This window comes from Perca flavescens, chromosome 8 (genome assembly GCF_004354835.1).
Source record: "Perca flavescens isolate YP-PL-M2 chromosome 8, PFLA_1.0, whole genome shotgun sequence".
Taxonomy (NCBI): Eukaryota; Metazoa; Chordata; class Actinopteri; order Perciformes; family Percidae; genus Perca; species Perca flavescens.
Genome location: NC_041338.1, coordinates 16976450 through 16992632, shown reverse-complemented (window position 1 = coordinate 16992632; position 16183 = coordinate 16976450). Strand labels below are relative to the sequence as shown.

General features: G+C 40.1%; 1 protein-coding gene across 3 annotated transcripts in view; it reads left to right on the top strand.

The window, feature by feature from the left end:
• Nucleotides 1–12009, top strand: part of wnt7bb (wingless-type MMTV integration site family, member 7Bb) — a 35805-nt gene extending 23796 nt beyond the window's left edge. For all 3 annotated transcript variants that reach the window (XM_028586302.1, XM_028586304.1, XM_028586303.1), the window contains exons 3-4: nucleotides 5966–6237; nucleotides 10431–12009. In XM_028586302.1, the coding sequence (XP_028442103.1) occupies nucleotides 5966–6237; nucleotides 10431–10910 (752 nt within the window). In that variant the 3' untranslated portion in view covers nucleotides 10911–12009. The remainder of the gene's footprint in view (nucleotides 1–5965; nucleotides 6238–10430) is intronic.
• Nucleotides 12010–16183: the final 4174 nt, after the last annotated feature.

The window sequence follows — 16183 nt, the reverse complement described above, 5'->3', positions numbered from 1 at the left end:
TTCCTCAAGCTGCAAACCTCACAGACCACAACTTTGTCTATAATTTGCTGGAAGCATATGTTCATAGCAACAGTACATAAAGCGGAACGGAAAACAGTAGTAGAGAGCACATTAGTCAGTTCAGTGATTGGTATACAAAGCAAGGGGTTTTCCTCCAACTTTCTTCCCCTTCCATGGGGCCCTGGAGACACAGTTCCAGTGCCGGCAAAGCATCGGGTAGAGCTTGTTTTCAGTTTTTGGGTGTCATAACTTTATTATATATGTACAGTTAAAAATAACTTGTTTAATGTATATAAACTTAAACATACAATCAGTGCTATAACCCCCAAGATTAAAAGTATCTCAATTTCTATTTGATTCACTCTTTTGCAGAAGTTTTAGCTGGTATGTTGTAATTATTTGAATTTATCTTGCTTTATAAACTTTAGTTGTTGCTTTATTAAATGAAAAGTTGGGACTTTCTCGGCTTAAGGTATTTCACTTTATTTAGAGAGTGGGTGTGCAGCAGGACAGAGAGAGTAGGGGGAAACCTTTAACAGTATTTAGTTTAAAATTCTGTAAAATCTACAAACAGTAATTTTAACTACTTTGGTTATATCCAGGTCCACCTTAAAACTATAGTTGCGTAATTGAAGCAAACTGGTGTCAGGTTTTGGGAATTTTCAACTGCTGTGTCCTGTCCTGTTTGTAATATACTGTCAGTCAACATCACCACAGTGTAAAGACCCCTGGCCACCAGCAGGTGACACTTTTCCCTTCGTTCACTGTACTGCCATTTGTCCGTGACAGGATGTCCTTGTGCTTAATGGATATATAGCTCTAAAACTCCAGTGTATCGTTGTGTTGTTGCAATGTAATTTCTTATGCAATCCATTCCTCCTCTGTCCCCGGGGTGTGAGTGCATGTCGGGGATGAGGGGGCCTTTAAAAAGCTTTCCCCTTCACTGCTCCACCAACAAGCTTGGCTTGTGTGGAGAGGCCATTCAACTGCACTGCTGGGCTCTGCCGGTCTGTGTGTGTTTCAGTGTGTGTTTGTGCATGTGGGTGTTGTCCTGTTGCTTGGCAAGACCCCCACCAGTATTCCAGCCTAAACTACTTCTCTCCAGCCCTTTTCATCTGCTAAATTTCTTCCCCTATCCTCTTACTATATCCGGTCCTCCTCACCTTTGCAGTAATTAAGTTGCATCTGCAGTGTTCTTAAATCATGCTTCACTGCAGCTCGCATTGGCCACAGACCTTTATATGAGCTTGTGCAACCTTAATTGTTTGAATCAGAATCCAGTATTGTGGCCAATTATGCTGACACAAACAATTAATTTGAATCTGGTTGTCAGTAGTTTTCTCAGTGCCAGGATCTAAACATTAACATACAGCTAACACGATTTTTAAAAGCTAAACAAGCACAACATGTACAGCAGCTACTCTGTGCAGGTGAGTTTAGTCATCATAGTAAGAAAATAGAAATAGAAAATTGTATTCAGAAAGTGAGGCATAAGATGTAACATGGTGCTGTTTGTTGCCCATTTTAGATTTCATCCCTAGATTTCAACCCTTGTGGGATAGGCACACAACCAAATTGACCTTGGGTTGGTTCTTGGCTACAACAGTGGCCTCCACAGCCCCGTGTCCAAGTCCCTTCAGTATATCTTTTCCCTTTCTTCTCTTGTCAGCAACATAGCCTAACCATAGCCTGTGAGCAGTAAAGAAAGCGAAGCCCGTTGAGGTCAGCGGCAGTGTTACTACATCATACTACACCAGCACTGCATGCATAGTGTCGTCGGTTGTAAATGTCCTGCGCTGTGTCATGTGAAATTTGTCTAGCGGTGTGCCTGCCTCCGGCTCTAAACACAGATTGCCGTTTTTTGCGGCGAGCCACTACATCCAGAGATTTCTTTTTGTGTCCCAGTTTCGGCAGATGGTCAAACGACACGACGGGCACTGCAGCAGGGGCCCGTGTCCAAAGTGGTGTGGTCAGTCAATGTGAAGGCCAAGGCACACTGAGTCAGTATCTTTCACTACATCTCTGGTTTTAGTCCCCAACACGGGATATAACAGGATATTTTATGCCTGTTTATGAACACTTGTACCTGTTCTGAGTAAAGCAAGGCTGATCTTCTTCTTCCCTACTTTCTTGGATAGTGTAGCAGACACTTGCCACTAAACTCCATTAGACATCTGGTTTAATATTCCCCCATTCTTCTCTCCTGGATGTTTCCAAGTTCATTGAGGTTTTTCTGGTCACTCCAATTTTCCACTGGCAGCTAGCGAGGCTATCCCAGGGTGGTTCCTCCTGGAGGGCTGTCAGGACTCTGGGGCCAGCCTCTGTAGGGCTTTCAGCTGCTGTTATGGGTGCATTTTCTCCTCCGCATTTCATCAACCGCACGGCTGTTAAGCAAAGCAGGGCCTTCCTTTCCTGAGGGCACGGGAGTAACATAATGTTGCACACACAACATCCAACACAAGACAACAGAGCACTGTTGCTTGTGGTTGTATCAATATATTTGTTTTCTTCAGTGCACTCAGAACATTTGGGTCTTTGATTTCAGTCACTTTGGGGCACCAAAATGCATTCTCTATTTATCATGCCTTTTTACTTATTCTAACCTGAAAATAATTTTGACTACTTTTCAGGCATGAATCTGCATTAAATGCAGTGAATAACTTTGACTGTAGTTTTTCTGTTTTTGATATAAAGAATCGTCAAAAATAATGTGATTGACGAGGCAAGAGGGAGATTGAATGCTCCATAAACATGGATATTTATACCCAGCGGACAACATATTTTAAAAATCTAATTTCCGATGTCTTCTTTGGTTCATTGCACAAAGAAAAAAAGAGGGTCTTGATCGCCACAGTTCCATGGCTTGTGTAATTGGCTTTCATTATGGCCAGGGAGAGCCTTGGCAGTGCCAGACCCACCAGGGGGTGACAACCAGTACAAGCCCAATCATCATCATTTTCCCCATGAGCAGCACAACTCAATGGGCCCAGAAATGGGCATGCATCTAAGGCTCAGGGAACCACCCTTTCTCTGGAAACTGCTTTTATCCTGTTTTAAACATTACAGTGACGCTCTGTTTGTGCGTCTATGTGCAAATGTGTTTTTAACAGTGTATGTGTGTGAGGGTGGAGGGTAATGTGAGTGTGTTGTGTATTTTTATTATGTGGCCGGTTACTGAGTATTTGCGTGCATATGTATGCGTGTGAATGCATGTACATTATGGTTGCGCGTCTCCATCTGTGCATGTGTGTGAGGTTGGGGCAGCAGAATGTTACCACAAGCTGGTGGGCACAACTCTGCTGCTAACCAAAGAAACAAGTGGTTGTGAGTCAGTCCCCACCGGGCAAACCTGTGGCCGGGGTATTCACCCGTGCCAAGATAGGAAATTAACAGTGGCTTTGGGTGAAAACGTCTGTTAGAGTTCAGAAAATGCCCCTGAGACTAGAATAAGAGGTGCAAAAAATCCCTCTGAAGAAGAAAAAGGAAATTAAATTAAAAAAAAAAAACAGCTGCAAATGACTGCATATAGGCAGTTTATTTAGAAGTACCTAATGCAGAAAAGCTCCATAAAATAAGGCAATAGGCAAATATGAACCCCAACAGATAAGTAAATGTTACTATTCTGCTTTATGCAAAGCAGCATGCCAAGGCCAGACTCCAGCTAACACTAGCAGCCTTGGCTATATCTGAGCACACTGTCTGGGCCCATTAAATCAGGTAAAATAAGCAAAGATTTTTACATCTAGTAACTTGTAAAATTGTTAAAAGTTTATTTGGTCAGGCAAAATTACACAGGCCATATTGAGGCATTTTTCTGTTTTATTTCCTTATAATTTCCACTTTATTGTTGTGCTTTGCTGCTGCAGCTGTAAACATTTCCTCCATTTGCTCATTTTAGGATATTATTTCTGTTTTTGGTGGACGACAGTGGTTACATCTGCAGTATCTGACAGTTTATTTATTGTAGGTACTGAATGTTTACAAAGCTTACTTCCTCATTTAGTTTTTCACCAGATTCAACACTGTTGCAGGTCCCCTTTGCACTCAGAAAGTTTTGCATATTTGTTTAAACTCCATTAATTTAAAAACATATTGTAAATCTCTCACATCTGACATGTTTGAACATGTTACAGCCAAGTAGTCCAATGGAATACATTTAAGATTTGACTGATAAATATTCATAATAAACCAAAAAATACTACTTTACTTGACTTTACTTAAAAAATAAATCAGTCTCTGAGGAGGCTCTGACCACAGAAGGTTTGATATATCCTTTGCTCTTTGCTACATCGAGACACAATGTCCAGAACACTGGAGTTGCTGTTTAGATCTGATGTAATGTTGCCAAACTGATCTGACAAGCTTCTTGGCTGTTTCTCTGAAAGCCATTGAGGAAATGATAAATCATCAAGGAGCTTTGGGCTCTCTGAAGTGCAGAAAAAATGCATTTCACCTAGAGTGAGTCAAATAATTGCAACTGAGTACATTACACAACATACATCAAAAGACTTATAAAACATTCCTCTCTGCTCTGCGGTTAGCCTTGTTTCTGCTGCTCGGCCGCTTCCAGATTACTGCCAGTTGAAGAGAGAACGAGGTTGTAATAGCCCACAGTCTGTTTTAGACCAGGGGAGGCCTTTTAAGCCAGCCCTCTGTAGCCATTAGGAGATAAGTAGAGGACTCTAGACTATTTAGAAAGAGAAAAGAATTGGTATGGCAGGGTTATTGCCACCTTCTGGCTAAATGTGTACCATAGTGATTTGGCTACCATTTCATCTTAAATCCATCATTGATATTCCAAATAACTGTTGTTTAATAACATGATTCCATGATAAAAAAATTTGATTTGTCATAGTGCTGAAACAATTATTTGATCAACAGAAAATCCATAAACAACAATTTTGATAATTAATTAATCTTTTAGGTCCATTTATCAAGGAAAAATGGCAAACATTTGCTGATTTTACCCTCTCGTATATCAGGGTTTGCAGTTTCGCTTTAATTATTCAAACAGTATTTATTTAACATTTATTAGTAATTGTGGAAACTGCATCTTATTTTTGCTTGAACATGGCATTGTGCATTTTTGTCAGTCAAATAACTTTCTCAACTCATAATACTTCAATTTGATCATCCCATGATCAGATGAAAGCGCAGAAATAACATGAATTGGATTTACAAGATTTTTACACAGCAACACTAAAGGAAAACCCACAGAACAGTTTTAAAATATCTCCTGTTTAGGGTTAGCTGCTGACTTGATCTTGTGCAGTCTTGGTACCATCTGGCTCTTGCTCCCCAGAGTGTCTCCTTTCTTGCCAGTGAGCAGTGTGAGTGAGTCAGCCAGACCTGCAGACCCCAGCTGTTTGCTGTGTGGGCAGCAGTACAAGGTGCTCCTGTAGAGGAATTCAGCACTTTGGACAGCACCTAGACCAGCTCTCCCCACACTGAAATTCCAACACTGCACTCTTGCAGGCTGGGCCAAAGGACTTTGCGGTCGGAAATGTTACCACATTTCTACCAAGGTGCAGGAGGGAAGCTGTTTAGGAGCGGGAAGGAAAAATGGATCGCTTATCAAAACGATGGAATTGCTGTGCTGTTTATCAAGGTCAAAATCAACACCTCATAATGTGACTGGAGTGGAGTGTTGATACTGTGCAGAAGGTGACCGTGGTCAGCATTAGACCAAGTAAGGACTTACATTTTTACAATATTAGAAAACCATGACAAAATGAGCTGGAAAGGTATTCACAAAACAAAGGCAGAAAGGGTAATTGGGTGTCTGATCTGTAATTTCCGTATGACATAATGTTTATATGAGTCTTTAATGGTTTTGGTGGGTGCTAAACATGTCCTGTGTACTGCGTTTTGTGTAGCTTCATTGTGGCAGAATCTACAAATTGCTAATATCTCAACTCATTCTAGTATTTCTAAATTCCTAAAAGACCTATTTTCCCACTTTCAGGCAGTCGAGAAGCAGCGTTCACCTACGCCATCACAGCTGCAGGGGTGGCCCACGCCATCACTGCAGCGTGCAGCCAGGGCAACCTGAGCCAGTGTGGCTGTGACCGGGAGAAGCAGGGCTATTACAATCAGGAGGAAGGATGGAAGTGGGGAGGCTGCTCGGCTGACATCAAGTATGGAATTGAGTTCTCTCGCCGCTTCGTGGATGCCCGCGAGATTAAAAAGACCCCACGCCGCCTGATGAACTTGCATAACAATGAGGCAGGGAGAAAGGTAAAAAGGTTTTTCGTGATATCAGCTGTTTTTCAAGAGGTGAAAGGACAAAACCCTTTTCAATCAAATCTTTTTTATGGATATTATGAAATTGAGCAACTCATTCTATGAAAGAAGATAAATAATAAAGATTGAAAGAGTTATTCAAATTTATTACAACTTGGATCACATTTTTATAGTTTTTGGCCCTCGTTCCTATCAGTAATAATACAATTGTACACCAAGTTAACTGCTGAGATCTAGGAATGTGCTGAAAAGAAGTCTGAAGGGGCAAGAAACAGCCAAAATGATGAAACCCAAACTGTCCGTTAACAACGTCTATCACATCTCCTGTAACTTAAACCTATTGTACTTGCCACAGATAATTACCAACATTTTGGGTGTGCTCACTTTTAATCTGTCATTACTGTTAAGTTTGTTTACAGCTTGGCAGATTGTTTACTGCTCATGTTTCATGCTCCACTTTGTTGTATCAATGTTGCTGTCCTCCCAGATCTTAGCAATTATTTTGGTGAGTACAATGTTATCGAAAGCGATAGAAAGGATAGTCAAAGGAGCGGAAATTAGGCCCAAGTTGTAATAAAGCTGAGTTATCCTTTAAGTGAGTCCTTGATAGACTACATGAAATAATTTTCCTTTAAAGGCACAAAATATTGTATGACTCAACCTATACAAACTTGATGCATGCGTGTGTTAATGTGTTCCTTTGCAAAAGAGCAAACAGTCCCAGATAAAGAGCTAAAAGTCACACAGTAATGTGGCAAAGGACTGTGATTGACCGAGTTGCTGATTGATTGATCACCCTGTTTGCTTTTCAGCAGCCTGTTTTGCTTCAGCTAATTGTTGACATATCTTTCCATTCTAAAAGGGTGTCTTTTATTTCTGAGAGAGTGTGTTGGCAAACTTCATTATGGACATGTTTGTTTGCTATTAGTCATCCCAGAACAGTCATGGAAGAAAGAAAGAGAGAGAAAAAGTGTGACAGTTAAAAAAGAGAGATGATGTTATGTTGACAAATGGATCTAATTAATAACTTGGGCTTCATTGTGTGTCCACTGGGAAAATGGGGCCTGGCCAATGGTTGCCAGATGGAGGACTGCCATCCCCTCTTTCCAGCGCCTTTCATGGAATTATGAAGTGTAAAGTCAGGAACAGGATATTATTGCAGTTCTCCGCACAATACCAAAACATGTCACTGCCATTTGACTGCGTCTATTCAGGGTGTGAAAGCAAGCCGACAATGCCGCTGTTAACACAGCAGACTGATAGGGTCTGTGCTGCATGCCAGGGTGCTGGCATGTTGGACTGTCAGGGTTGGAGTTGGCACTGTTGCTGTTCTCACTGGGGCTCGGAAACCCGGGATTCTACGTAGGAGGATGTGCAAAAGTCAGATTTCCTCTTAGCTGAGACAGTGAAAAGCTGAAATCTCTCTTAGACTGGAAAAGGTCATTAAGGACACAGAGGTCTGAGCCTCTAAACTTTGCTCAAAGTCCATAAATGTGATTCATCCATGCATTTGTGTCGATTCATGGATAGTTCTTAGCTAGCTCGCGATTATTGCTTACTGTTCTTCTTAGCGTTCTTGGCAGTTAACCAAACAGCTTCTGGTCACCAGGCAATGGACCTGAGTTTAGGCCATGATTTGCATGTAGCCCGGGAAAACCTGGACAGATTGCCATCAGATTTGGCCAACAGAGACACACACGTATATGTATTAAGACACATGGATTTTTTTCTGGATATGAGACACTTGAAATTACCTTTTTTTGACAGTGTTGTTTTCATGCAGAATATTATCCTCCCCTTTCTGCTGGGCTATTTTTATTGTGAAGAATAGTTTACATGTAAGTACCGTAGATCTTGTTTGTTTTCCCTGTCCACAGGTGAGGTTTGTTCATTCTTGTATCATGTGCCAGCACGTGCTAGGAAACTTTGTATTAGAAAAAAGAGTCTCAACATCAATATATTCAAGACAAATGAGCTAATACAAATTATCCTGACTCTGATGAGGAAGGAAGTCCTCCAATAGGATCCAGCTGATATTGTGTTTTCTAATCTCTAAGAAGCATCATTGAAACAGAAAACTCTAATTTCAATAAATTCTGTGACAAAATCGAATGTAAAAGAACACCCAGTAAATCACCAGATCTTTCATCTTGCGTCGGGGCTATGTGTTTGACAAGTGAACTTTAGATGGCAATCTGGTCATATTGGACTAATTAGTAACAGATCAGAGGCTTTGATGGACACAGTTTAAGTAAATGTTTCCATGCATCTGTCAGACTCCTTATACCAGGCATTCCTTGTGGGTTTTGCGCTATACATTTTTGGAAATCCTTAATCTGAATCAACATGCAAGGCGAGATTGACAGCTGACCCCGGCTTTTATGAAGTCGGTGGAGCTCATGCTTTTTTAATCAAATATCCAAAAATGTTCCAAATCGTGGAACTATGAGCAAAAGAGCCCATGGACAAGACTGACAAAGATATTGAACAACTTGTGTACATTTTGTAAGTATCTGATAGAAATGATGACTTCTGCTACTGGCGAGGCGAGGTGCCAGGAAAAAAGCTACACTGGAAAAATGCCCTGCCAACCAAACTTACATCTTATACAACAAAGACACACACTTTGTTCAAGCAAGTCGGGGGTTCGTAATTAGGTAAAAGGACTCATGTCAGGACTATTACAGTTGTGTTAATATGACCTATTTGAACTCCACCCTCTTTTTTCTCTGTCCCTTTGCCTTTGAGAACAGTTTACTAGAAACTGAAGAGGGCACAGTTTGTATTTTAAGGTTTTTTAGTTTCTTAGTCCCACGAGGATTGACACTTACATACTGACGACAGCACACAATATTTCCCATATGCCCCAGGATTAGGCCTCAAGGAGAAGACATTCTGCCCTTTGTACCATATGTTGGACATAACCTCAAAGAGAAATTAAGTCCATGTCTGAGTAAGGGAATAACCTAAATAAATGTGACATTATTGCATTTGAAATGACTCTTTGACTAAAAGCATCTTAATACATAACTGTGATCCACTTTCATGTATGTGGCAACATTTCTTTTTTTCTATTTATCATAATGTTGAGGCAGTCAAATAAACCTCAAGTCTCTTGTCCAGCTGTAAACAATTAATTGAGTTTGTCTTTGTTTTGTACTGCATGTGCAACAATCAATAACACAAGAATCTGGATTCAAATTATCTAAGATGATTGATAGTTCTATTAGAGCCATGTTTATTATTCTCTGTCATTGATGTGGTTTAGGGAAGGTAGACAAAATTACAGGATGGAATATTACCAGTAAGTGCAATTTTCCCTCCCTCAGGACATGCAACTGCATGTCATCCATGACTAGAAATTCAGATATGTCTGGATTTGTCTTCTTCACAGAGAGCTCTCGCTCTGCACTGAAGCCAGGTTTTGATTTGATTTAAGTACCTGTGCCATAAATGCACTGAACTTACAGTGTAAGTCACTAGCACAGTCACCACTTACTAGAAGCATGGAGGCAGATAAGAAATGCCACATTGCCAACACAGTTTTTACAAACAAAAAAATCTAATATTTGGATTTCTTTCTACTTACATAGTGGCACAACACAAAGCTAAAAGTGTATTAATTAATGTTTACTGTCCTCTTCACTCAAAAATGTATTCATCAATGTTTATGGAATGCAAAAATAAAGAATAGAGAGATTTCAACAGTTCATACACCAATACAAGCGTATATAGAGTGATGTTAACATGTATTTAATCTTGGAAAATGTAAGAAACTGAAATTGAGTTGGTTCACCATGGTACTTTTGTCTCTTGCCTCTAGTCATATATACAGCAGACATGCAGATAGTTGCTGTTGGCGTCATGTTCTATAGATTATCTAGAGTAACAGAGACATTGTGTCTGTAAAGACACATTTCTCTTGAATTTGTCTAATTTGCTTTTTTTTGATCTACACAAAATTGTATTGGGATGTGTAAAAACCTAGATGAATAAAGCCAAAACTATCTAGCCATGCAGATACCACTGATTATTGACACCTTTCTTTTGTAAGTTGGGTGAACCGACCTTTTAAGAGAGACATGGGGTTTGTTCTCTGTCTTTTTATTAATTTGGGGTTGGGAGTCCAATTTCATGTCTATAGTGGCTGCAGTTCTACAACTCTTGTTTTCTATTTTACTCTCCAGGTACTAGAAGAAAGGATGAAGCTAGAGTGCAAGTGCCATGGCGTCTCGGGCTCCTGCACCACCAAGACCTGTTGGACTACACTCCCCAAATTCCGAGAGATTGGCTACGTACTCAAGGATAAGTACAACGAAGCTGTGCACGTGGAGGTAGTCCGGGCTAGCCGACTGCGCCAGCCCACCCACCTCAAGGTGAAGCAGACTCAGGGCTACCGCAAGCCCATGGAGACAGACCTCGTCTACATCGAGAGGTCGCCCAACTACTGCGAGGAGGACGCAGCCACGGGGAGCGTGGGCACCCAGGGACGCCTGTGCAACCGCACCTCACCACATACAGACGGCTGCGACCTTATGTGCTGCGGGCGGGGCTACAATACACACCAGTACACCAAAGTGTGGCAGTGCAATTGTAAGTTCCAATGGTGCTGCTTTGTCAAGTGCAACACGTGCAGTGAGAGGACGGAGGTGTTTACCTGCAAATAAGGACACAAGGAACTCAGTGCCAGGAAGTGAGGCGCCAAGGACTAACTGAATGAGGAAGACTCAAGCGAGATTAATGTGTGACATGGACCAGTGAGAGATTTTGAAATAAAGGAATGGAATTTACACTATCAGCTCTTCATGGCATCGTTTTGCACAGCAGAATCTATCTATCTATTTCTTACCAGAAAGTAAATGCTAAATATCAGTAGGTAATACCCCAGAACCTTTCTGTCACATAGAGGTTGTGCTCATGTACTGATGTATCCACAGTGAAGATGGGACTACAGGTAATGAATGAGGTCCTCATGGAAACTGTGCTTTGCACTCTGGGATTTGTAATTGTTAAATTCACAAGAGACTCGTGCATGGAGAGGAAACACAGTAACCTTGGAGTTGATCAAAATGACAGCAGCTGCGGTGACTGGGAGAGATTTGTCAAGTCTTTGATTGAAAACTTTTAAGGGTTTTGTCATATTTTCACTAAAGGGGAGAAAAGGTGAATCTTGACATGAATAACCCCCCAAATTGGCTGAGGCTTATGTTGGAGGTTTGTAGAAATGAAGAACATTTTGTAAGTATGGCGCGTTGGGGTGTGCCAAAATCTGAGTGGAGAACTGTGTTAAACCCTCTGCTGCCAACTGGAATATGGTGGAGTATGTTAGTTTTCCAGTCACACTGGAACTGTCTGTTCTGAACACTGAAAATAAATTGTTTATTTATGTTATAGTATCTTAAAACGAAGCACTAACGGGTAGAGATGTCTTTTTTGTACTAAGTGTAAAGAAAAATACTTTTTAGAAACTCTGACTGAAAATGTGTATCTTTTAGAAAATTACCCCCCAATCCCTAAAACACCTCATCGGGAAAAAACAACAACATCATTACAGTGTGTTTCACATTCGAACACCTTGGTTCTATTTTACTGTAGCATACTGCAATTTGTTTGTAGTATTTTTCCCCAAGCAGTAACATCTATTTGGATGCTTTTGCAATTTCAATTAATATACAGTAGCAGAGATTCTTCCTCAATTCATTAAACATGAAGCTGATATGTTGCTGGATGTGTTGTCGAGTGCTGCACTGATATTTACTATTCAGATACGACTCATGAGAACTAAATAAACTCCTATTTGACTCAGTTTGGCAGTTCATTGCTAAAACATCAGTTGGAGTTGAACCTGCAGTCTGCCTTAAATTTAAAGAGAGATACTGATTAATACATTTTATAAATATCTGTAAAGCTGTGGTCAGTGGAGTGATTAGTTAGAACTGCACACCCATGCATGTAATAGCACAAAGTTAACAACAACTATAGAAGAGATTAATATTATTTGCCTGATATGCTGCCCGACAAACGTTTATAGTTTAAAGTATCATTTTTTCAATTAACACAAGGCTAACTTTGGTCTGATGATTCACATTAACTTGATCTCATTAGGGCTATAGGGAAATTTTGCTCCTGGCTAGATTAGCTCTATTCTGCTACCACGATAAAGGATAATTCCACGTTTTTACAATAAGGATGGTCTTTAAGGAGTTTGGATTATCTCTATCAGTTATAATAACCTTGTACTCACCAAAGTAATTGCTGAGATCTGGGAATACAGTGAAACAATGACGTCGGAGAGACCCAGATTATCTAATCCACTTTGCTGGTAAAGACAATAGTGACCGCAACAACAAAAAAATGTGCACAAAAACTTTAGCCAACCTACTTTTTAGCGATGTCTTAGTATTCCCATATCATTGATATTTCCTTGGTAAGTACAATGTTATTAGAAAGGAACGAGGGACAAAACTAGGAAAATAAGTAAGGTGCTCCAACTGTTTCTTAAAGAACAACATTACCTCTGTGCAGCGTCTCCGCTGGTTGTCGGTAATAACAAGAATCCAGAAAGTCAGTGCACCCCAATGTTGTTCTCCAAGAAATTGTTTCAGAATTGTACTCCACGTAGAACCATTTATTATTATTAAATTGAACTTTAGAGAGAGTCAAGCTAGATCTTTCACAATGCTAAGCTAGGCTCTTGCTCCAAACTTGACACAAAGACATGAAAGAAGTATCAATCTTCTCATCTGAAAGTGAATAAGCGGATTTCCAAAAATGTCAAATGATTCCTTTAATTCATGCAGTGTGAAAGAGGCTAAACGAACCATATGCTAACACTTGGCTTTGGGCTGAGAATGTGCAGTGCTTTGTGGCACTTTATGTTATAACCACTTTTTGTTTTGTTGACATATTCATGTTGTTGCCGTCTATTCAGCTTTAATCTATAATACCATATTTTAAAGGTCATGTGAGGTTTACGGACTATACAGGCCAGTTTATCTTTTGGTTTACATATTCATTGATAGGTTTAGAATGTATTAACTTTTGCGCATTAATAATACCCACACATTATAGAGATTTAGAGACTGATATAGCCTAGTCTTGCACTTTGCATGATTAGAATTTTGTGTGCATCAGTCTTTAAGTTATTTTATTTCCATAGAGGGGCTACTCAGATGGATCAAACACAGTTGTCATGTGAATAGATTTGTATATTTACTCAATTAAAGTAACTTATTAATATAACAGCATATAGCCTCATTCTGAAATTTATATTTTTTTCTGAAATAGATCAAAATAACTCTATCTGGAGGCAAATCAAAAAAATCATGTTGTCTTTGACAGGGATGCAAATACATTTCCACACATAAAGAGCTGATGTGTCTTTAATTTAATGACGAGTTGTATAATGAAACATACAAGAAAGGTTATCCTTGAACCCTGAGTAAGGAATTCACATTCTTCATTTTATTGTTCAACGCATGTTGGTACAAGAATGTTCCCGCTCAGTGTGATCAGTTGCCCATATCGACTGTTCCAACAAATATCCTAAGCTATTATTTTCATAAATTCTCTCCCTGTGAAGAAAAACATACACATTAAATCTGGTCATTGAGTGTGTCCAGGTATGAAGCCAAACTTTATGTAGAAGTCTGTTATTCAAACATTCCAACCACGCTTAACATAGTCACTGGCAAATGCATTAGGAAGCATAAATCATTAAAAATTAAAAATAAATAAATCAAGCAGTGTGCTGACTTGCTTATGTTATTTTGTACACAGCGCATTTTCATAATATGCTGTGGTCTTCTGTCTTGATTGTGGCATGCACGGAACAGAAGTCAATTATCTCTTCCAGCATGGAAAGGTCTTCCTCATGTCTATGTCAAGCAGAAATGTGATCAGAAACACAGAAAGCGAAAGAAAAAAAAGCAAGAAGGATTATGGAAAACTGTTATTTTCCATTAAAAATGACAAAACATTGCCCCCCACAAAATATACTTGTAATAATCCTGCAAAATTTGATTATTCATCAAGTTGGAATTGTTTTTTGTTTAGGGATGAAAAGCCCACATGCTGTTTTCTTCTCTGACTTGGGTGGTCACAGCAACCTGTGACACCCACAGTTACTCTTTTCTTAGTCTCGCATTGCCAGATCTACCTCCACAGCACTGTGGATTAAGGTCTGGCCCCTCCACACATACACACATAAAAAAACATGCATTTCTTTAAACCAATAACAATTGTCATGGGCGGCGCTAATCTCCGGTCGCAAAGACGGTGGATCTGGAAAATGGCCTCGAGAAGGAAAATGTTTTGGCGGCATATTTTCACCCCGCTAAAGAAAACGTCACATACAATATTAAATGAAGTTAACTGTTCCCCGAAAGAACCAAGCAGGCCTGCCTTGTTGCACGATCCATATTTTCTTCAAGAAAAACTTGTTTTTAGCATGTTGCTTGCTAGCTCGGAGGTTCTGGTTGTTGTTCACCGAGGCAACCAGAATTTAGAACATCAACACAAAAAAAGTGGAAAGTGAGGGACATCCGGTGAAACGTCCGGCGGTGTCGGAACTATCCGGTAAATGAACCGTAGTTGATTCAGACTATTCCTTTCCTTCACCGCTTTATTTTCTGTTGTGGTTGAAATGGCAGATGATATTAGCAGTGTATTCTCAAAGCATGATGTGGAACGATTCATTATATTCAGGATGAACTGATTAAGGATTTAGGACGGACAGGATAGCTGGCTTAATACTTGATCCTCTCCTCATGCTTTCTGTGTTGGCAGAGCCATTCGGAGTCACTAAATGGGGAAGAGGACTTTTATGCAAATGACCTGATGTGAATAGGAAGTGGCTCAGTGTGCCTCTTGTTTTTAGACACACAAACAAGAGTGTAGTTCTTTTGTGAGGGTGTTTTTGAGATGGATGGGATGGCTTGATGAAACAAGGAGGTGCATGTGTAGCCGGAAACTGCAAGTGAAAAGAGTGGTTATTTAGGAGAGGAGCTAATTGAGAGTGGTTTGGAGAAAGAGTGGGTACACTATATAAGTAGGAGCAGCTGTCGAACCAAGTTAGGGGCCAAGTGCAAAGCATGGTAAAAAGATAAGGTGAAACAGTTTTTTTTCCAGCCTAGGAATAATTTCATGATAGTTCATTCATTATTTTGACTCTTTCTAACCTTCAAAGTAATGCATTTTTTAAAGCAGTGAGGGATAGTTTACATCCTTTATAAATTACCATTTTGGACATTCATCCAGCTCATTCTATGAAGTGGCTCTGTGAAAGAGAGCCATGCTATTTCATTCATTTGCTGGACGCTCCCACTTGTCCTCCTGTATGTGAAAAGCATTGTAGGCAGGCAGCAGAGCAGAAGTAAGATGCGTTTTGTTAGTAGTCTGAAGCCCTGGGGACCGGAACCGCATAAGCTCCCCATACTATTCCCTGGATAGAGAAAAATAAATCCATTTGTTTCTGACAAACATTTTGTCATTAAAAATATGAGATAGAAAAACAGAGTCTGCTGTGTGTGCCTTCTTCTAAAGCAGCTATTGTTTGGGTGTCAGGATCATTAGTTCATTGGGATATATTCTGCAAGCTAATGCTTCTGGTCTAATTCACACTGGGAGCGACGTACCCACTTTTCCAATTCAGGGCCCAGTTGGGAGGAAAGGCAGTCGCGAGGTAACCACTAACATCACTGGAAAGGATATCGCTTATGTCTGCCAAGGCCATGAATTAACTGTATGCAAATGTATCCTATGATCCTGCTATTCAGAGTTCACTGGCAAGACAGATCAGGGTCTGTAGTGCTTTAGGAAACCAGGGTAGCTTCAATTGACTCCAAAGAAGATGTGAAGGAGTCCATTTTCATTTACACAAATTGTAGAGAACAGGAAAGACAAACAACTGAACTAAACTTAAATGATTTAAGCCAATAAA